Source organism: Lytechinus variegatus, chromosome 7, assembly GCF_018143015.1.
Source record: "Lytechinus variegatus isolate NC3 chromosome 7, Lvar_3.0, whole genome shotgun sequence".
NCBI classification, from domain to species: domain Eukaryota; kingdom Metazoa; phylum Echinodermata; class Echinoidea; order Temnopleuroida; family Toxopneustidae; genus Lytechinus; species Lytechinus variegatus.
The window spans coordinates 1,646,484-1,669,720 of NC_054746.1; the positions used below are offsets into that span (position 1 = coordinate 1,646,484).

At 35.5% G+C, this 23,237-nt stretch overlaps 2 protein-coding genes across 6 annotated transcripts in view; one reads left to right on the forward strand and one right to left on the reverse strand.

Annotated features, from left to right (window-relative positions):
• Nucleotides 1–1,110: 1,110 nt before the first annotated feature.
• Nucleotides 1,111–18,539, reverse strand: LOC121418179. 4 transcript variants are annotated; one of them, XM_041611902.1, is made up of 9 exons: nt 18,452–18,536; nt 16,149–16,409; nt 14,938–15,104; nt 13,299–13,412; nt 9,217–9,363; nt 6,251–6,306; nt 5,007–5,199; nt 3,900–4,001; nt 1,111–2,875 (listed from the first exon to the last, which is right to left on the reverse strand). In XM_041611902.1, exons 2-9 carry the CDS (start codon nt 16,354–16,356, stop codon nt 2,735–2,737), a joined length of 1,128 nt encoding a protein of 375 aa, XP_041467836.1. In that variant the 5' UTR covers nt 16,357–16,409; nt 18,452–18,536; the 3' UTR covers nt 1,111–2,734. The 4 variants fall into 4 exon arrangements, with proteins under 4 accessions (XP_041467836.1, XP_041467837.1, XP_041467839.1 ...); XM_041611903.1 differs by having other exon boundaries at nt 16,149–16,361; nt 18,452–18,528; XM_041611905.1 differs by lacking the exon at nt 16,149–16,409 and having other exon boundaries at nt 18,452–18,539.
• A 31-nt stretch (nt 18,540–18,570) lies between these two features.
• Nucleotides 18,571–23,237, forward strand: part of LOC121418178 (apoptosis-resistant E3 ubiquitin protein ligase 1-like) — a 41,596-nt gene continuing 36,929 nt past the window's right edge. The window contains exons 1-2 of one of the 2 annotated variants that reach the window (XM_041611901.1): nt 18,571–18,916; nt 21,477–21,645. In XM_041611901.1, coding sequence (XP_041467835.1) covers nt 18,736–18,916; nt 21,477–21,645 — 350 coding nt within the window. In that variant the 5' untranslated portion in view covers nt 18,571–18,735. The remainder of the gene's footprint in view (nt 18,917–21,476; nt 21,646–23,237) is intronic. The other variant, XM_041611900.1, reaches the window with a different exon arrangement.

A 23,237-nucleotide genomic window follows, 5' to 3' on the forward strand; every position in this document is an offset into this window, starting at 1 on the left:
TTTCATCAAAATAAAATATAAAATAAGAAATTTTGCTTAATTTCACATAACAGTTATATGCACATCCTGGTTGGTATGCAATGAGGAACATGTGGAATTAGCATTGTTTAATACTATATATGGTTCAGTCAAGTTGGTCCTTATTGCCAAATCTGTAAAAAATGAAATATTCAATAAATTACAAACAAAATAGTGAGTGAGGGACATCATCAACTGACTCATTTGCATGTCACTGAGTTTTGCATATCACTCTTTTGTGAAAAAAAAGCAAAACTTTAAAATGCCATAACTTTCGTATTTTACATCCGATTTTGATGAAACTTTCAGCATTATGCTTGTTTGATTTTTCTCTATTTATTCAAATAAACATTTTTCTGTGATAGACTTGACCTTTAACAGATCCAGTTATTGTGAATAAAGAAAAAGAAAAACAAAGTTAGAAAAATATATACAAACAATAATACATGAATTCCCAACTTGCTAAAAATATGTAGATGATTTGAAACAAGACTTTGTTCAATTATCAAACCAAAACACTGAAAGCAGCATCTTTTTAAATATCACATTCTCATATGCTTTTCACATTGCATTTCCTTAACCCCATACTATCCTTAACCCCGGACTATCCTTAACCCCATACTATCTTTTTTTCGATTCACACTGTCTTTCTTAACCCCATACTATCTGCTCAACCGTGGTTAATGCCTTAACCCCGGACTATCCCTCAGCTCATGAATATTGATGGTTTTACCAAACAGAGCGTGATTTACGTGCAATTCGACTTTTGTAATTGGCTAATGCTTAGCCCCTGTTTCGTTTTCACACTGCATCTCTTAGCACCGCAATTGTGGTGCTAGCACCAGAATAAGCCGGCTAACCCTGTTTTTTTGCAGGGCCAGATAGTACCGTACTATTTACCGTGCTAGCCCACTTTGCTAAAACGTAGTGTGAAAACGAAGTGGGCTAAGCTTAACCCCGGGAAATTGGTGGGGCTAAGACCCCCCCTTAGCCCCACCAATTTAGGACAAAAAGTGCAGTGTGAAAAGCATATCAGTGAACTCTATCACCACGTCAATATATTGGCATTCAGGAGAGAAGGTAATTTAAACCAGGGGTCCTCAATTATTTAATATCTGTACTGCGTCCAATGTATACAGAGCTAGAAGAGCAAGGGAAGCATCTCATCATGGGGGGGGTTCGCAAGTTGGAATCCAGAAGCTGATCCCCCCACTGGATGCTATAAAATAAGAGACCATTTAATTTTGACAAAATTGCTTTTTTATTGTAAACAATAGGCCTATACAATATTTTATTTAGTTATGATAATTATCTGAATACATTTTCAATTTCAATAGCTGCTTGCATAGGCTATTAAAAAAGGCCTGATGTGCTACAAATTACATACGCATCACTAATTCAGAATCCTTGTTTGAAGTGTCTAACATCCTGATTGATTTTGGTGAAATATAAACAAATTGACAGCAAATATTTGAGACCATGCTACATGATCCTGAAAAAAAAGAAAGAGAAGTACATCAAACCATACATGTACATATATGAAGGTCATGGTAAACTGATAATAATTTCAAGAGTGTGCAATTAAGTGATGAATATGTAGGTTATGGAGTTGCTATTGTGACAAAAATATTGCCCACATTGTAAGGTTTATGCATTGTATGGTTTATCACAGAGTACCGGTACCAATGATCCTTACTGGAGATATGAAGATCGATATGATAACCAGCATGCAAAAATGGGCCATGGTATTTGAAGCATTTTATTTTTGGGGGGTAATGTGGGCATTCCAATTTAATCATACAGTATATAAATCTAACAAAATATGTAATATCAATGGCTGTAATCATTAATGTTATTATCATTCACTCATTATTACGGGAAATGGTAAAAAACATCAACATAATACAGTAGGACTTGGACATTATTTAGCCTCTTTTCATCCAAAATTTGACTAGTCTTTAGTTAACAAATAAAATACACAAATATTATCTATAAAAAATCTAATCAAATTTTATATCAATATAACAGAAATATTATCTACTTTCCATTTAACACCTCTTTCTGATATCATAGGTGTTCTATAATATGTCACGTGACATACTTCAACTTTTGAGAACCATGCATACACAGGAAAGCAATTATATGCTGAAAACTACATATCATCTTTCAAATTTCCCTTTGGAGAATTAAAATCTGAAAAACAGATATTCTTATACTATTCTTGACAAGATAATCATATCTCAAGAGAAAAAGAATGTAGTTTCCGCTAACAATTATTTACTGAGAAAGTCTTTAAAATCATAAAAAACAAACTTATCTTTTTGAAATCATGAAATCCTAGCTGAAAACCTACATTTATGATCACTAACACAGAAAAGCATATGTGGGACAGTCTACTAATATTGCTTAGAAAATTACCAGACATTTTATTGAATTCCAGGAGATTTTGCTCATTTCCCAGCAATTATACATTTTGTTCAGAGCCATTTGGCACATATTGATACTTACACATACAAACATGGAGTGATCATTTTATTAGATTCTTCTCGAACTCATTTTGAGATCGTTCCCACAACTGGCATTTCTTAATAACTTTTCATAACTTGGTATCATAAGCACAAGCAAAAATAACTTTGTTGGACACATATCATTTAATCAGTCTACATGTATAGAATAAACCGTCAATGGTAGATCAAGATGGCAGGATGTACAAATACTATCTCTTTTCTATTACAAGCTCATCATAACCAGTTTCTAGATCTGGCTCTCTGGAAAATGACAGGTGAGGGATATCTCCAATCACCACTTCTGCCGTTGTGAACACCACAGCGTCGCCGAGAAGATGACCGCCAACAACCTTTTCAAAGAAAAGAAATTGACAGAATTATACACTCGCTTTAACGCTTGACACTTTATCACAACTATTTCATAGAATTCTAGCAAGACATTGTGAGGTGGTGTCGACTTCCTCCAAACCTTCTTTCTCAAGACTAATTTACATAGTAAGTTGTCCTTGCTTTCATTCGCCCATGATATCAATATCTCACCATCTTCAAGAAGGCAACATCCTGCACTCCTTTGTTCCAAGGAAATTACAATTAAAAACATTTTCAACCAAGACCTCACACATATTACTATCCATTTAAATATTCGGGAATCCCCCCACACACACACATAGAACATAAGTCTAGACAACTTGAGAATTTTATGTTGTAAAATTTTGACAATTATTTGCCCTTCCAACCCAAGCTCTGGGGAGCATTTCGTTTTCATGAAATGAAAAGTTACTGATTTTTGCTTATTCATACCTTGAATTTTAAATTTGTTCAACCCACAAGGCTGTATCATTGGGTGTCCAGTATATGTTGTGGGCCAATCACATGATTGGATTTTCAGCAGCTTATAACAACTGTATCATATAAAGCACTAAATGCTTGCTTGAGTATTATTCAAAATTAATTTGAATTTATTAGAAACAGTCCTCTCGGTTCTTTTTCATAAGACTTGTAAATGCGCAATTGTTATAACAAATTCGAAATCGCCCAATCGGATTGAAAGATTTCAGTAGCTTTTAACTTTTATTTTAAATATGTTATTCCAACAAGTTATAGAAATGGTCCCCAGGGCTCTGTCTTACAAAGAGTTACGATTGATCCAATCAATCATAACTATGGAAATCCGTCACGATATTTTCTACAGGAAATTTGCCCAATGTCCTTTGTAAACAAAAAGAAGCACAGTGAAAAGAAGAACATGAATATACATCATAGTTAGAAAATATTTTGAACAAACATGCATCATAGATGTTGACGTTGCTGGCTTTCCATAGTTGCGATTGATCGGATCAATAGCAACTTTTCGTATGACGGGGCCTAACTTACATTGCCAAGTTCGTCTGATAAGCTCATGTGTAGGTGCCCATTTCCTCCAGACAGCGTTCCAACCAGTGAGACGATCTCAAGGTTCTTCTTAATATGCATCATCTGAATGTAGAAAGATAACATGCATTTATCAATAGCCCATTGATGCTATAGGAAATGGGGGGAGGGGGCAGTTTCCACCAAAATAAAAATTAAATAATGAACATTTTTAATTCAATAACAATAAGATATGTTTCTGGTATGAGATTCTCTCCTTTCGGCATTCTGTTCATTCTAATTTTTTAGTCTAGATGATTAAATGAACTTTTTCGGAACTGAATTGTCACTTAACAAAATGCAAGATATTACGTAGATGAAGTGGAAATAAGAGCATCTGGACATAAGAATATTGATTGACAAATGGGGCATTGTAAGAAACATGCAATCAATTGCAAGTCTATTTTTTGTTCCTAAATCAATCACAAGTCTTGAAACTAATTGTGAATTTACTCCTGATTCTTAATCTGCTTCTTGAAAAAAGGGAGTGTTTATTTGCTACAGTCAAAATTGATCAATCAATTGTAAAATTGCAACAGAATACTTGCAATTGATCACAAATATTTTATTGCAACATACCCTCAGGGATGGTTGGGTCAAATAGTAATTCGACCAAGACAGTAGGCCAAGTGGGTTTTGGTTTTGCCATGACAGTGTTAGCAAATCTGCTTTTGAGACCATCTGCTTGGAGACCACATGGGTATTGATTGACCAAGTGATGGTTGGATCACACAGAAATTAGACCAAACGAATTGTGAACCAAGTGGGTTTTGCCACGATGGTGTTAGCCAATCTATAAATTAGGCTGTCTATTATTAGACCTGGTGGTGTTTCACAAAGAAATATGACTTGGAGTCATGTATAAATGCTGATATTACAAATGATATGTAACCTTAATGATTATTACATAACAGTGTGCATACTCTGCGTGATTTGATCAATGTGGTGATGACCTGGGGGGGGGGGGGTGTCTAGCAAAGAGTTAAGTATGACTTAGGTGCAACTCAAGTCACACTTAAACCTTTGTGAGCCACCCCCTCCCCCAAGTGGGAATTAACCGGTACGCCTCACCGTCACTGAATCAGCCATTCTTAGAGACACCGACTGGAGGCTGCCGACACACGTCAGGATGAATGCGGCCTTAAGGTCATGGTTGTGGACGTATTCAAAGAGTTTCCCCTTCAGCTCCTCCCCAGGTTTTAGTCTGAGAGCATGACAGGTCATTCCACTACCCTTATTAGTAAATGGATTCTTCAAAGGTTTCCTGTGATAAAGAAACATAACGTAAACTAATAAAAACTTGCATATATCAACCTATTCTAAAATTCAAATAAATTTCGGATAATATGAAAAAAATACATGGATTCTTTATTTCTTATTCAAAAGTTATAATTACTGCTATACTAGACCCTATGTTTAAATTGGGTTACTTTAGCTGGAATGTTGATTTATATCTGTCATCTCAGTTGTAAACTTAATTTTCTTTATAATTTTGTAATGCAATAGTGGAGGCCAATTTCCCGTCTGCATGGGTTTAGAAAATTTCAAATTCACTTCAATTGATGTTAAAATGACCTTCAAGTTGTGATTTTATTCATGTTCAGCCCCACTTCCATTTTCAAAAGTATCCTGCATCCCCTGTAAAATATACCTGTTCTAAAATATATTTTCACAGTCCCAATAGATTCGACCTTGGGAAAGTTACCAGAAAATGCAAGTCCATGCATAACTTCCAACAGGTTGGGATGTGGCCAGCAAATGTAACATTTATTGCTCAATCTGAATTACTTAATAGGTGGCCTACTTTCAACTCCAGTGATCTTTACATATTCAGATGATTAAAACCTTTTAAGGTGAGTTGTAAAAGCTTTTATAAAAGGTCAATAATTTGAATTATCCTCATTTACCGTCTAACATTCTAATCTTTCAAACCTGTGGTGGTGGCTGTTAAAGGTTATCCCATCAGTTAATTCTCTGTAAAAAATTCAATTCTTTTATTATAAATACCTAGAGCCCACTCATGCTGATGTTTTTATTTTTGCTTTTAAAAAGGGGCTTTTGAGTCCCTATCTCATAAATTTAGTGACCAGACATCAAAACCTACAAAGAGGTCATCTTGATGTATTTAGAAATTCCAGGCATGAAAAGTGGTTTTATATAAAAGATTTTCAAAAATAGCTGATACTTTATTTTGATTGATCGGTATTTGTTATGTAGAAGACAAGAGAAAAAAAATAAGGAAGAGGGGGAGAGAAAGAAGAAGAAAAAGAGAGAAGGGGAGGTACAGAGAGAGACACACACAACTGTAGCCATACCTGACAGCCTGGTTTAGCAATGCACCCTCCAATAGACTCCTATTTGGAACGGTATACTGTGTATTAATAATGATAAAAAACATGGCCTATATTACACACCATCTATGACAACAGTTTCAGGTCTCCTTGAATTTAAGTGACTGACTTAAAATTCTGTATGGATGATAAAGAAGCTGATATAGGTGACTCACATATATTTGACATGGGCAATTCATTTGAATGTAAAATAGAAATAGAAGGCAAGCATCTATTTACAATCCTGTCATTCTCATTTGTACACAGCAAAGCTTTCTTAATTTTTTTATTAATATGTAGCGATCAATTCACCTAGTGCCATCATTCATGAAAAAATAAAAGAAATCAATGATTTACAACAGACCTTCAATTTCAAATTTGATTTTGTTTTTTTAGATTTTTGTAAGGGTAAACTGAACACACTCATACCTCAAAACAAACAAGAGAGACATTTTACAACATTTAATCTTGTTAGTTAACAAGTGGAGCACCTCTGGCAGTCTCACCTGCATCACGCGATTAAATATAGCAGCAGTACTAACTTTGAAAACTACTATAATATAATTATTCACAAAGAACACAATTCACATAATGATACAATACGATGTTCATTTACAATAACTGACATTTGACCTAGATCATGCGACTTAAGACTTGTCAGTGATACTTGATTACCCCTATATCCACATTTTATAAACTATATCTATAAACTTTGAAAGTTATGACAGCAATCTAATAATTACCTCCAAAATGGCCAAAGTTCACTGACCTTAAATAGCCTTTGACTTTGGTCATGTGACCTGAAATTCACATGAGATGTTCAGTGACACTTGATTACTCTCATGTCCAAGTTTCATGAATCAGATCCATAAACATTCAAAGTTATGATTGTAATTCAACAGATAACCCCAACATGGCCAAAGTTCATTGACCTTTGACCTTGGTCATGTGACCTGAAACTCAAACAGGATGTTCAGTGATACTGTACAAGTTTTATGAACTAGACCAATAAACTTTCAAAGTTATGACGGTAATTCATTAAATACCCCAACTTGGCCAAAGTTCATTGACCTTAAATGACCTTTGACCTTGATCATGTGACCTGAAACTCCCACGGGATAGTCAGTGATACTTGATTACTTTTATGTCTAAGTTTCATGAATCAGATCCATAAACTTATAAAGGTCAAGTCCACCCCAGAAAAATGATTTGAATAAATAGAGAAAAATCAAGCTAGCATAATGCTGAAAATTTCATCAAAATCAGATGTAAAATAAGAAAGTTATGGCAATTTTAAGTTTCTCTTACTATTCACAAAACATTGATATGCACAACACAGTGACATGCAAATAGAGAGTCGATGATGTTACTCACTATTTCTTTTGTTTTTTATTGTTTGAATTATACAATATTTCATTTTTAAAGATTTAATTATATTGGGATGAACTTGACTGAACCATATACAGAGCGTATAAAAAAAATCCCCGGGAATTAAAAAATATACAACATGTGGGAAATTTTTTTCACATATAATCTTGGGTTTGGGTCTCATCTATCCAATGAAAGTAAAGTTTTGACAGAATGTTACACTTGAGTGAGCATTGTCTATTTTTGTAAAGCTCGCAGAAATCTGTTTGCGAAGAAATGCTAGTTTTCACACTGTGTCAAGGGAAAGGGAGAAATCAAACTTACCCTGCAAAACATTTCTCATACATTTTCCTTGCAATTTTAGTCAACTGAAAGTAAACGGATACATTCAAGCATTTTGTAACAATTTTGCCACCCCAATTGAAATGTCAACACTAATACAACCTTTACCCTTTTTGTGCCAGCTGGATCTCAGGACATATCTAAATCTGAACAAAAGTTTGTATCAGACATCTCCAACATTTTGCACTAAGTTTTTATCATTTTACATGGGTTTACATTTGATTTTTCATTTAATACTTGTTTCTCCACACTTTCCAAGCTTGACAATGATGAAAAAATTGAAAATCAAGCTTAAGCAATTTCATGTATATCACAGCTCAATATAAAGCAAAAATCGTCACGATGACCTCGTTGTGTGGGGCGCAATGCACTCTTTGAAGTGTTTTTGGCAAGGAAACAAGTTAAAAAAGGTAAAACATATCTCCAAATCAATTTTACTAGCTAAATTCTTTGTGTTCTTCATGATTAAGGTCTACTTTTATTCGCATAACTATTTCAAAGTTTTGCGCAAATCATTTTTCACCCATTTTTCAAAAGCAAGTGGTGCTCACTCAAGCGGAAATATTTTTAGACAGTTATATCGCCATTTGCCTAAATGGAGCTGTACGAATTTCAAAATGTGGAAAAATATTCAGGATATTACAAATTTATAACCTTACAGGATTTTTTTCTAAGTGTAAACTTTTTTTGGTACGCACTGTAGTATGAAACAATGCTAATTCCACATGTTCAGGAGAAATTAATCGCTGTTTGACTTTACAATGAGGAGAAAATTAGAATATTTCATAAAATAAAATACAAAACAAATAGTGAATGGATGACGTCATCAGTCTCCTCATTTGCATACTGACCAGGATGTGTATATATCTGTTTTGTGAAATGAAGCGACACTTTACACTGTCATAACTTTCTTATTTTACATCCGATTTTGATGAAATTTTCAGTGTTATACTTGTTGGATTTTTCTCTTTTTATTCAAATCAACTTTGTGTTGGGGTGGACTTGTCCTTTAAAGTTAAGATGGTAATTCAATAGATACCCCCAACTTGGCCATGTAACTTGAAACTCAGGCAGGATGTTCAGTAATATTTGATTACCCTTATGGCCAAGTTTCATGAACTAGGTCAATATATTTTCTAAGTTATGGTGACATTTCAAAAAAGCGGCGCCTATAGTCTAACTGTGCAATGCAGGTGAGACAAAAACCAACAGACTGGAACTTCTACCAAGTGTTTGCATACCTCGCCTATATCATGTGTTTGTAGATGCTCCTCTCTGCTTGGAAGCCTGATGTAAAATCTTGTCTCAATGGCTAATTTTATCCTGTTCAGTAGTGCACCCTTGATCGCCCCACTTGTCTTCTTCTTCTGATATTCAGTCTTTATATCCTATAAAAAAAATATATGTATAATATGAAAGAAAGCCAAGTTAAGTCTGGTTTGCAGTAGTACAGGTATTTTATTCTACGAAAGACAGCCTCGCGCCCACTACTCTCAATATCTCTAGGTTACTGTACTCTGGTAATTAGGCCTACAGTGTAGATGCAAACATCCTCTAGTGAGGTTGAGTTGTACTTTGACTCAAACTGACACGGGGAAGACAACCTTCTTCTTCAAAAGCTCTATCTCTTCTGCCCTCTTCCTGCCAAATTCGTGCTCTAGCTGGCTTGGAAAAGAAAGCCTCCTACATGTATACCTATTGGGGGTACATTATTGCTACCCCCAACTGACTCTTGATTGGTCAAGAGATCAACCCAGCCAAGTATATCCAGGAATACTTAAATGCATACCTGAATACACTTTGAGCAATAGCCATTGTTCACCAAACTACAGCAAATTTAAATAGCCTGATGCAACCCAATAGGGGTAGCCAATTTCACATTACAACAAATAAATAAATAATATTTTTTAAAGATCTCTAATTTTATACACTAACATTAATTGAAATAAGAAACAAAAACACAATAGAGCATTAATCATGTACATACAAATGAGAAATAGATTTCAGTATGGCATGCAAAATAAAGTATTTCAGTCAAGTCAATTCAAACAAAACAAAACAATGAATTTATCATGTACAGTGTACATACGAATGAAAAGCAGATTTCAGTACATGGCATGCAAATAAATGTACAGTCGTCCTCAAAATTATTCATACCCTTGTTGATATTTGTGTTTTTTCATGTTTGTGATAAAATGAATGCATTTTGTCAAGTTTCTCTATGATTTGTATGTGACCTACTAGTGAAAGAATAACAACAATGCACAATTTAAGAAATTTCTTTTTTCAGGGGTAATTTATTCATAGATATTCAAAAAATGTCATGTTCAAAATTATTCATACCCTAGGTTTTCTGAGTCCAATGTCTTTCATTAATAGTTAATAGCATAGCCTTTGTTCTTTACGACTGCTTCTAGATGATTCCTGTATATGTCCACAAGCTTCCTGCATGTATCCTGCGGGATGTTGGCCCATTCTTCCATGGTGTAGGCCTCAAGCTGGGTCAGGTTGGTTGGGTTCCTAGCCATCACTCTGACCTTCAAGTCTCGCCACAAGTTCTCGATCGGATTCAGGTCAGGACTCTGACTTGGCCATTCTAGGACGTTGATATCATTGTCCTTGCACCATTTCTTCACCAGCTTGGCGATATGCTTTGGGTCACTGTGTTGTTGGTACTTCCAGTTGGGGCCAACCAGGAGTTTCTCAGCAGATTCCTTCAAGTTCTCATCAAGGATATGGATGTAATCCTTCTTTTTCATGATTCCTTGGATTCTAACGAGGTTCCCTGTGCCACTGGAAGAGAAACATCCCCATAGCATTATGTGCCCACCACCATGCTTGACGGTTGGCACAGTGCTCTTTGGATTGTATGCTTCCCCTTTCTTCCTCCAGACGTATACAACATCCATATGGCCAAATAACTCCAACTTCGTCTCATCAGACCATAGGATGGTTGACCAAAAGCTTGGATTTTGCTTCAGATGACCTCTTGCAAAGGCCAGTCGAGCCTTCAGATGTTTCTCCCTGAGCAGTGGTGTCTTCCGAGGCCTTTCCTACATGGAGACCTCCTTTGTGCAAGACTCGCTCGATGGTGGACCGTGACACCTTCATCCCTGACCGGTCAAGCGTTTCAAGTAGGGCCTTGATTGTGGTCCGGGGGTTATAAGTGACCTCTTAGCAGATTTTCCTGGCGAGTTTAGGGGACACCTTGCACTTCCTGCCACGCCCACTAAGGTTCTTCACAGTGTTGTACCTCTTGTGCTTCTTGATTATGCTCTGGACTGTCGCTACAGGGACGTCATACTGCTTTGAAATGGCCTTTATAACCCTTTTCCTCACTGTGGGCATGCACAAGAAGTTGTCGTAGGTCCTAACTGAGCTCCTTCTTCTTGACCATGATTATCAGAGACTGAGAATGACCAGAATGCTTTCCTCTATTCATACACTTACAGAAGATGCTATTTTCTATCATTGTTTAATGATTTGTTTAACAAAGAAGGTATTTAATTCATTGGAACATCTTGAAATAACTATAGAACAAAGAATAGCACATTCCCAGACAGTAAAAATAATGCACATTGTCATAAAAGGACATTTTTGTTGAGGTATTGGCAAGGGTATGAATAATTCTGAACAAGTGCAAAAAGTAACTTTCGACCCTATCTATTATTATGCAAATGAAGACGAGCCAGCTCATATGTCAAATGATGCATAGCAACAAGCGGACAAAAGATACAAAGATAGTTACATTATAAAAGCTTTTACAAGTGAAGAATCTACTAAAGAATGCTTTTCCACAAGGGGTATGAATAATTTTGAGGACAACTGTAGGTACAATTCTTTCCAAGCTGCTATATCACATCAAGTGAGACAGGAAGAAAAACTCACCAAACAATGATCAATATATTATTTCAAACACATAAATAATCATTTTACCATCAAATTATATCTTATCCCAAATAATTTGATCTCATTTTAGTGTGGTACATATGTCTACAATTGGATAATCAGAAAGTATTCTTTGCTGTGATGTAATATTTATTTGGGTCAATTGGGGCATTGTGGTCTGGTGTTCATATATCTCGTCTGTCAATCAAACTTTTTTAGTTTATATATAGTCTGACAAGAATTCACCTCATGATATTGAAAAATTGTAATTGGCATCACAAGCCAAACAATACCAACCATTCATCTGGCAAAAGATTTTCAAAACCATCACAAGAACAATAATGGGACTGATGGATAATACCTCAGTCACATTTGACAGCGAGTAACAGCCATTTTATTCAAACCTCCTATTTGTAGCTATTACAAAAAGGTTAAAACAGCTGTTTTTGACTCGCCATACGGCCGCCGTATAGCAAATGTGAATGAGGTATAACCCAGAAACATAATTTTTATGGCCATAGTCTTTCAAAGATCAATGATTGATCTAACGAATATTATCTATATAAAGTCAGCATCAGGCACTTATAAAATGCATATCTGATCAAAGTGTTCTCTGAATATGATGTATACTCATATAGCCTACGCATCATTTCTTGACAATTCAGTGTGTCCTTTTTGTTTCTAAGGCCATATTGTGTACATTTCCTATATATAAAAAAAAACTTTCAGTAGCGAATCAATCACTACCCTTTAAAAAGCCCTGTGTCCCGTCTTACAAAGAGTTGAGGTTTATGATACAGGAAATTCGCACAATGTCCTTTGTAAGCATGAAGAGGAGCATGCTCAAATGTAAAGATATCGATGAATATATGAGTATACATCACATCTAGAAAACATTTTGAACAAACATGCATTTTAGCAGGGTGCTACATACGCACTTGCTCGATTGCCCGGGGCATGTAAAAGTTAGAATGTGGCAAGTGTTTTGAAGTAAAGACTAAAACTACTAGCCCAATTTGGAAAAGCAAATTCTCACAGTAAAATGACCAAAATTAGGTTTGATATGATATTGACCCTAATTTTGGTCATGGCAGGCAAGATAAAATCACTTTAGAAAAAGAAATGCAATATCACGGTAGATCATTTCATGTCAACAGAGAGAAAAAGGTCAAAGGTTTTTAAAACCACAAAACTTTCTTCTGAAGAGGTAAAACTTTTTTTTCAAGGATTTTTTTCGGGCAAGTGAAATAGATTTTCGGGCAAGTAAATTTTTAAGTAGTTGGAATATACTTGCCCGACCGGGCAAGCACTTCTAAAAAGTTATTTAGCACACTGGTTTTAGATGTTGGTGTTGCTGGCTTTCCATAGTTGTGGTCATTTGGTCTCTTCCAATAGTGACTGTAGATGGAAAAAGTAAATTGGCAAGCAAAATTACCGTATAGTCAATGAATTTTGCTGCCTGCTTCACATGTACAAAAGCCGTACATCCCACTTTTTTGGATTCTGGGCGTTTGATTCTCTTGTATCGTCTCTTTGAAGGTAACTCACCCTGAGAATATATAACAAAAGTATAAAATATTTGTGACTGTAAATGTATTATCAATGTGATTATAAATCCGGAATCATTACACAATTAAAACATACATTCTTTCCAATGATATTGATAATTAATTCACTAAATTTTCCAGGACCTCCCCCTACTGAAGAGCTTGAAGGGATACTACAGGCTGAAAAAATGTCTAAATATAGTGAAATTCAGAGTAAAATGCTGAAAATTAAATCAAAATCTGGGTCCCTTTAATAAAGATTTGGTATAATAGCAAGTTCAACGCTGACACACAAGGACATTATCTGGCCAACCTAGAGAAGAAGAATTTGGAACTGAATACAGAGTCATAATGACTTTGTTCAGTATTAACACTCCATAAGTATAACAAGTAAACAGTTTCTATGACAATTTCCTATCAGCCAATCAGAATGAAGGATTTTAGTAGCTTTTAACTGAAAAATTATTGAAAATATGAATATGAAATTTATAGTTTTATAAAATGCACCCCGATTACGAATAACAGTTACTGAATTTTAAGGCTTTGCAAAACTTTAACAATTAGGCCTATACATGTATGTACAATGTCATGAATGTTTATTAGGTGGGCTGATGTTATGGCCTAACTTTCCTTTTCCTTGTGTTATTACATTTAATCATAGGTATTTCATTTGTCTCACTAAATAACTAAGATGAACTGTTTCACTGAAATAATGCAAATTTTTAATACGTCATAACTTCATCATTCCTTGTCTGATTTTGGTCAAATTATCAGTCTCTTGTTTTTCTGATTTTTCTTTAAATTTGTTAAATTCATATTTTTAGCCTGGAGTACCCCTTTAAGAAAGGTAAATCATCATTTGCAATAATACAAATGCCTCATTGGCCCGTATTCTGAAGTCGGGTTTAACTTAAACTCAGGTTTAAAGTTGTGGTGTAAGTATGGGAAGCCAAAAGTACCAAAATTTTTATTAAGTTGTATGTTTCTTATGTTTACTATGCTCTTTCCTGATTCATCGATGGTGAAGACAATTATCTATCTACCATTTCTAGACAATTATGAATGATTTCAGAGCCAAATGAGCTGAAATATTATTTCGCTGTTATTTATTTATGTAACAATTGGCTGTCCATACTTAAACTACAACTTTAAACCTGAGTTTAAGTTAAACCTGACTTCAGAATACGGGCCATAGAGTTTTATGACTATCATTTATTGTTTTTAATCCAATACATGACCAAGTTACAGAAACTTATGCTCTGTTTTCTTCCAATAAATCATTTATTCGACTCACAATTTTGAAGTTGTAAGTCTTAATCAAGAGTATTACAAATGTTACATGTGTACATATACATGTACATGAAGTCTACATACATTTACATGCTAGAAATAACATATATCATAGAAATAAAGAATTGAAATATCACTCAATGGCTCAGTTAATTTTTCCTTTCATATTACATGTATATAATGTTCTTTGTCTGTATTGAAAACAACAAATAAATAATATGAGAACGATTTACTCACCCTGAGCATTTTTTCCCTATCCTCTTCCGCAGACCTTTTCAATTGAGCATTTTTGTCACGACCATACTCGCATTCATAAGAGATATGATAAAGAGTCATGAAAGGGACACCGTCCGCGGGAATCGTACCATCCTGACGGTCTAGAAAGCGGACTTTCTTGGATGCATCTGTCATTAAAATAATTAAAAATTAAAAAAATTAAGTGTATTGACTATAGAAAAACCAGTTTATCTAAATTTTATGAGAATATTGCATTTGATATGATTGAATATTGATGAAAAGTGTTAGGTAATACTAGGGATATAAGATGCTCGCATCGCAATCCAAAAGTCAAGGCAGTGAATGCCTGCATGAGCCTACAGCCATTATACATCAATCTAAGTAAAAATTAATTTAAAAAATACTTGGCAGAAATTGAAAAACTAACCAAAAATTACAGTGGATTTGAAATAGGTTTTTATGTTGAGAGCACATTCTTGCCAGTACTAAAATCACAGAATAAACAAAATAGCAGTGAAAAAATGATCATTAATTCAATTATGAAACCTCTTAGATATATGTATCAGTCAGAATCACACAGCACCAATAACTAACTCTCACATAAATCTCTAATGCTTACAGTGAAATCAAAAGATGATACCCTTGTGTGAGCATGCTACTATATATTTTACCCCCCAAAATGTAATATTTTGTACGGTTAATTATATTTTCTTTGTATTTCTTTGTTTTGTTTGCATGGCAACATCAATTCAATTGGTCTGGTGAATATACATTTTTTTTCTTCATTTAAGTTTGATTAAAGTGTAATTCAGGATATAAATTGCAATTTTCAACAGAAATTATGAAATAAAAAAAAAAAGAGATAAAAGAAACATCAAGCATTTCATTACTGAATTGATGTATTCATCATTGCACACAGTGCCATGCTTCTACAGTCAAACCCTACATGTAGCTCTATTTCTTTGCATCTTGAATGATAAATTTTGTCCACCACAAAGCCATCAAAATTTAACATTTCTAAAGCAATTGTCTTTTTAGCCTGTCACACTAAATAGGCCAGAGCAATACAGTATGCCATCATTTTTTTTCAAGAAATGGATTAGTTTTCAACCAATTTAAATTCAGTGGGGTTCAATTTATTTGGTTTACATTAATTTTAAACTTTTTTTTTCAAATTGAATAGCAAAATCTACTTCTGTTCAGTTACGTACTTTTTAAACAATTGTCACCAAGTCCAGAAGAAGTTTCAAAATGTTTGTTGTATTTCAAGGATGATGCAAGCTCATACGCCTTCAAAACTACCAGCGCTTCTTCTAGAGTTCCAACATATCCTCGAAGACCCTTGCTCTGCTCATCTTCGGATTTTACAGGTGTCCACAATGATTCAAATGCTGAGCTCACAGCCGAGTTTGTAGACATGTTGCCTGTTGGGAGTTGGCAGGACCATACGGAAACCCACAATTAAACTGCACCTTCATGTTCAAGTTAAATCAGAAAAAAATATTATTTCAAAAAAGATAAAAAAGTTGATGCGAGTTTATTCTATTTCAACTTCTAGATTTGGTCTCTGTTGTATTGGTTGTTCTGCTGAACTCCGTTGGCTCCACTCACCAATTACATAGACAGAAGTTCTAACTCGATCTGTACAGGGACTCAATGGCCATATATGTTTATGTATTAAGTTCGGATAAACCAGGGAAGTGGAGTTCTTCTTCGATCCAGTCTGCCACTGGCGTATTATTATACCTTAATGCCAATTGCCTGAGTAGCGCAACAGCTGAAGTAAGTCACTATTTTTTTGTCCATTTAAGTTTATTTTTTCCAGTTTTGATGCATTTCAGGGCAAAACAGAGTACTGTACCGTAATAACCTTTATTTTGGTCCAGTTCTTCTTATATATTTTTATGAAATAAAGACAAAAATCGATGAGACCCGTGGGGAGAAATCTTTGCATTTTGCCCTTTATTGGCAGCTGCACGATCGCGAGCCGTCTGTGTACGAAGAGAAATAATTTTTTTTTTTTTTAACTCCTCGAAACAGACGACTGCCAGAGTAATTTCCACTCTACTTAGTGCTTACGTTAAAGGAGCTAGGAGTTAGAGCAAATTCAGACAAAAAAATGTTACCTGGTTACCGCACCTTACTAAAAATGATATTTTAATTTTGGTTGTATAAAAAGTGGTAACACTGACAATTTAGACTCTTTGCTGGCTGTGCACTGCATTAATGCAAAAAAAATTATGACTGGTATGTAGGCCTACATATTGATCTCCGAAGTCCGAGTATGGTCGACCAGCAGAGATGCCAAGTTCAAAAAAATGTTATGCGTGAGATTTTCATGACTCAACGTCTCTGTGCGCGCACGGCCAGACATTCGTACGTTGCCAAAAGGCGCGCGCGCATGAGATATAGGCTTCAAAACCATGCGATGCACGCACGCGATTCATCGTATCACGTACTAGCTGTGCGCTGACTGCACTCTCGATTCGTCTCGCGTGCCGGGCTAGACGCGAAGGCGGTCGGCCAGTCGTATAATCTGGCGAATAATGCTACTTTTTCTTTTTTTTCTGTCGAGTCCCGATGCGTGAGAAAAATGGGCGCCATGCGCAGAGCTACCAAGTCTCACGCATTGTGCGTGAGACTCACGCATTCAGGGTCCGTCTCACGATCTCACGCATGGCACCCATTTTTCTCACGCATATCGGTACCCAACAGAAAAAAAGAGGAAAAGTAGCATTATTCGCCAGATTATACGACTGGCTGACCGCCTTCGCGTCTAGCCCGGCACACGAGACGAATCAAAAGTGCAGTCAGCGCACAGCTAGTACGTGATACGATGACTAGCGTGCGTGCATCGCATAGTTTTGAAGCCCATATCTCATGCGCGCGCGCGTTGCGCGCGCACCTTTTCGCAACGTACGAGTGTAAGTACTGGCCGCGCGCGCTCAGAGACGTCGAGTCATGAAAATCTCACGCATTACATTTTTTTGAACTTGGCATCTCTGCATGCGTGAGATCGTGAGAGGGACCCTGAATGCGTGAGACTTGGTAGCTCTGGACCAGGCTTTTTATATTTGCAACTAGGCCTAATTGTGTTTAATTAAAAAATTAGGTCTAGGCCCTAGGCCGGCGCAGGCCTATTAGACTGAGTAATTAATTTCCCACAAATACTAGGTACCAGTATACCTTAGAATTATAATTAATTCAAAGAGTAAAAAATAATAGAGATCTAACTAATCAATCGAATCATCACAAGCCAATTGCCAAATCCTGGCTTGGACTGACTGGGTGTCTGAAATCAGGCTACCGTACACACCGGCATGTTGCGAGCGCGGCTAGCTAGCTGGCCGAAATAGCTTCGCTCAAGGAACAATGAACGTCGGGCATTTTCCACTGATTTCACGGGATTATTATGTGCCAGGATTTCCGCATTATCACGAACTATAAGATTGGAAAAAATAGTCTAGATTCATCTATAATAATTACTATCCATTATCTCACTGAAAAAAATTACCTTGCTGAGTGATCGCGTTGATTACTGAGCTGACTGAGCCGGACTAGACTTTAATGTGGATCTGGAGCAAAGAACGCGCACGAAATTCCCCGAAACTGGCCGCTAGCGCTAGCTAGCTGCATGGACGCTGCATGCAGCTGCAGCTGGCGGATCGGATCGACCTATTCCTAGGACCTAGCTAGCGAGGCTGCTCTGGAGCTGGATGCGTTGAGATTGCTGAGCTGAGCCAGCTGGACCTGGAAAATTCGTCTTGGATCAGGATAAACTAATAATGACCTTCTAGTATGGCTGATGATACAACAACTGTCTTTAAATATTTTTCAAGGCTTTTTTTATTCATTGTAATATACATTGCTTTGAAAACAACATTTTCACAGCTACTTGGTTCCGAGGAAGAAACCCCTTTTCAAACTTGGTTGAAGGAAAACGAGTTGGTGCATCTTGAGAAGCTACTGAGGGATGCTGGTAGGTTCAATTTTGTTTTCACACATCTCTGCTTTCCATCTTGATGTTTAATCTACCGTATGTATTAAGACTGTTGCTTCGTTTGGGTCAATGTAATTGTGATGATCTGGGTTTTTTTTATCATACAGTGTGATCCAGAAAGTTATTTAGCAATTGATTAATAAAAGGTTTCATTGTTTTTGTTTTCACTTTATAAATGCATTCATTGTTTATCTCTGCTTTCATCTTGATGGCATTTAATCTGTTAGTTAGTAAGACTATTGCTTTGTTTTGGTCACTGTATTGTGATGATCAGTTTTATTTGGATCCTGTGAATTTATTTATCAATTGAGTTATATTAAGGACAAGGTTTCATTGTTTTTGTTTTCACTTTAATACATTCATTGTTTATCTCTGCTTTCATCTTGATGTTTATTAAAGATGTAATAGTAAGACCATTGCTTTGTTTTGGTCAATGTGATTGTGAAGGGCTCTGTTTTACTTAGTATTTGGATCCTATGATCCTGAATTTATTCAGCAATTGAATAATTATATTAAAAGGTTTCATTGTTTTTGTTTTCACTTTGATATGTTGCGTGTGTTTTCATTGTTCATCTCTTGCTTTGTATTGCCTGGGTACATGTATAGGACTTCTTGAGGAGGAGTGTTCAGAATTGTATTTAAATTCAACCTGGGCATTTTGAGTTACAATGACTTTATTTTAGTGACATCAGGTTATTGAATTAAGAGTGAAATTCAAAAATCCTGATCCTTGATATTGCAATTCTGCATTTTTTATATACAACACATCTGCTATAGGCTGCTAGCATTATAGCATAGAAAGTCAAGAGCATTTCACTCTTTAAAAGAAAATTTGTGAACTTGCTCTTATTATTATTTTTTTTTATTTATTGAAATTATTGTTTTTTTATTGAAATTAATGAATGGATAATTAAAAATTAGAAAATATATTCAATGAATAGATAAATTAAGTGATTAATAAATACAAAAGTAATAATAATAATAATGCTCAATTCTTGTATAGCACATCACACATAGCATAGCATGTCCCTATGCGCTTAAAGAAGAAATAGTGAAAGGTAAGAATAAAGTAATCAAGATATTTAGATTGGATCATTAGTTCAAATTTGGTATTTTATGCATTGAAAAGATATGTTTTGAAGGATCTCCTGAAAGTAAATCATTAATAGATAAATCAAAAGTAAATAAATAAAGATTTAAAATTAAAATCCCTAAACCAATATTTTCCACCTAATTTCCACATTGTTTTGTTAGTACATTTGTACTTGCTAACATTTTTTTTGTTTTACATTTTATTGTCATAACATGTACAGGGTGTAATACTACTCAAGGGTGACCTAGATCTACATGTATTGTACCATTAAATAGAGATTACCAAAATTATTCAAGGCTTTTGTGCTTTAAAAATGATTGAATGATATGCATCTCTGCCTTTAGAAATATGTTTTTATTTTTGCTTGTCACTTTATTCATGGGGGGGGGGTGGATTAGAGAGGCAAATCAGGCAATTGCTTAACTCTAAGAGAACTCACTGTAACGTGACTTTTACCACCTACTGCCTGAACCTGATAGTCTGATACATTGGATAAGCTTTAACATTTAATTGCAGTCAATGGGGATTTTATACTTTTTTTATAGGGTAGGTACTTGTAATCATTTTGGGGGCAAAATCGTCCGGAGCCCCCATGCAGTTTTTTCCCCCTAGTACACAAATCCGCTCCCCCCCCACGATTCAATCCTGGGTCTGTCCTACATGTAGGCACCGGAAAGGACTACCATTTCAAGTCAATTTCCATGTAAATTAGTGATGATACAGTTAGGTTTTTTTCTTTTCTTTCCCACTTACTCCCACCCCTTTTTCCCCCTTGTCTTCCACTTCCAAGTTCAAAGACCAGCTATGCGTGAGATTTTCTGTGAATCTGAGTGAGATCACAGACATTGTGTGCAATGTATATGGGGAGAGGCTGTGATAGTTGCGTGAGACAGAGATTTGAGGGGATGAACAAGAGTCGAAAATGCTTGAGTCTCACGCATAATGCGTGACACTTGGTAGCTCTGCTACATATATATGTGAACATGTTACTTCTCAACATTATTTGGTATTGTTTGTGGGTGGGGTGAAAGGGTTAATTGCGAAAAAAAATACATGGGCGGCAGGGGAGATTCAGCCCCCAAAATGCTAAAGAGAGCACTGGAAACTAAACAAAAGGAACCCTGGAACTTCTTTCATTGTCATGTTAAAGCTTTATCCAACGATGCAGATTTAGGCAGTAATTTATGAAAAGGAGCCCCTCCCCCCCAAAAAAAATAGATAAAAGAAAAATCATTATTTGCCTGGTATTGATTCACCATGCAGGTCAAGTTCATTTGCTTTCACTTTACCGCTAACATTTCCTGTATTCATTGTTTACATACAAGTGTTTATGTTCTTTACATCATATGTCAGTTTGCTTTAGAAATATTTAGATGGGATTTTTTACTTTGCCCCAAAAGGATTGATGATCATTGATTTCATACTGCGTGTTTTTTTTACCTAAAGGTTGTGTGAGCCTGGAGGAGGTAGCCCAATTGGACATTAACCAGCGGGCCTTGAGGAGACTCAGACCTCGTGACAAAAAACATCTCGACGTCGCCATAGAAGAGTTAAAAGACCAGCTGTTGCTCAAACAGTGGCTAGAGGACTATTCTTCTCTCGGCCTTTTACCAATGTAAGTTTTCTTGAATTTTTGTCTCAGGGCCTCAAGCACATGTACGCAGGCTTAATCTATATTAAAGTAAAGGCTGCATCTACAACTACCTGTTCATGCTAAAAACACTGTATACATTTAGTATGGCCAGACAACAGTGGATGCCACCTATGGGTGCATTACATTTTCTTTTGTACATGAAATCGATGGTGGTCAAGTTTGATTTAGACAGCTGGCTATCCTAAAGGGGTAAGAAGCCCATAAAATTATCATTTGAATTTGGTTGGCACTTAACGAATCATATTCATATCAAAGACACTACAAGGGAAAGACACTACAAGGGAAAGACTAGGCACTGAAACGATTTCACACACAAATCGATGCGAAGCGTTACGCAAAATCAGCAAAGTGTCCAGTCTTTTCATTGTATAGGCTTTGGTGTACTGTTTGTTGACAAATGAACTTCTTCTTCTTCTTTCCTTGGTTGGCAACCAGTCAGGATTGACTATTTTTGCCACAGCTTTTGTTCATTTTCAGTAGCTTATTAGATATTTTTTTCCATTCCTTTTTTCCTTCTCTCTCTAATTCTTTTTTTTTTCTTTTTTTTTCTTCCTTTTCTTTTCTGTTATTTTCTTTGTCTTTTTTTCTTTTTTTTTCTTTTCTTTTTCATTTTTTTTTTTTTTCTTTTCTTTTTGTCTCCTCTTCTTTTTTTTCTTCTTTTTTTTTCTTTTCTTTTCTTTTTTCTTTCTTCTGTTTTCTTTGCTTTTCTTCTTATATTTCTTCTTTTTTTTTCTTTTTATGAATTCTCTTTTCTTTTCTTTTCTTTTTTTTTTTCTCTTTTTTTCTTTTATTTCTTTTTTGTTTCCCTTCCTTTTTTAAAAAGATTAATTTATTTTTCTTTTGATTACGTTCTGATTCTTGCAACACGTTTGACTTTCTTCTGCTACAGTAAGCTGCAACAGAAAAAGCAAAAGTAAACTGGATTTGTGGCCTGATAAAACTCCAGGTTTCGGGAAACCGAAACTAAAGTATTGGATGAAAGTGCAAAGTGCAAAAAACAAACAAAACAAAAAAAATTGAAAATAGAACTAAACAAACCAACAAATTAACAACGAAAATTCTCTCTTCATCCTTATCTCCTTTCTGTCCCCCTGGCGAATCGCCAAATTAAAAAAAAAAAAAAAACTCGGATAATCAGCCAAGGGTAAGAAAGAAGGAGAAAAGTCTCCTTTCTTCCTGATTCAGACTTTATATAGTCGTTTCGTTCTGAGAACGAAACAGACCAGTGCAGATTGGGTTTCTACTTTAGTACTCTTTAAGAGATCCATTATTTTTTGGGAGGTTGAAAGATTTGTTTCTGTAAGTAGCATGGCCCTCTCTATTATATATTTGGGACATTCGATTAAGAAATGCTCAACTGTTTCAAATTTGTTAGGCCTACATGTATCACAAAGTCCCGTGGGGTGTATATTAAGTCTTTTTAAATCGTAGTTCAATCCTATTACACCAAAACGGAGTCTGTGGATAATGGTTTCGTGGAATCTAATTAGGGAACAAAAAAAAGAGAGTCAAGCGAGGTTTGAACCACCGACCCTAGCGTTACCAGGCAGGTG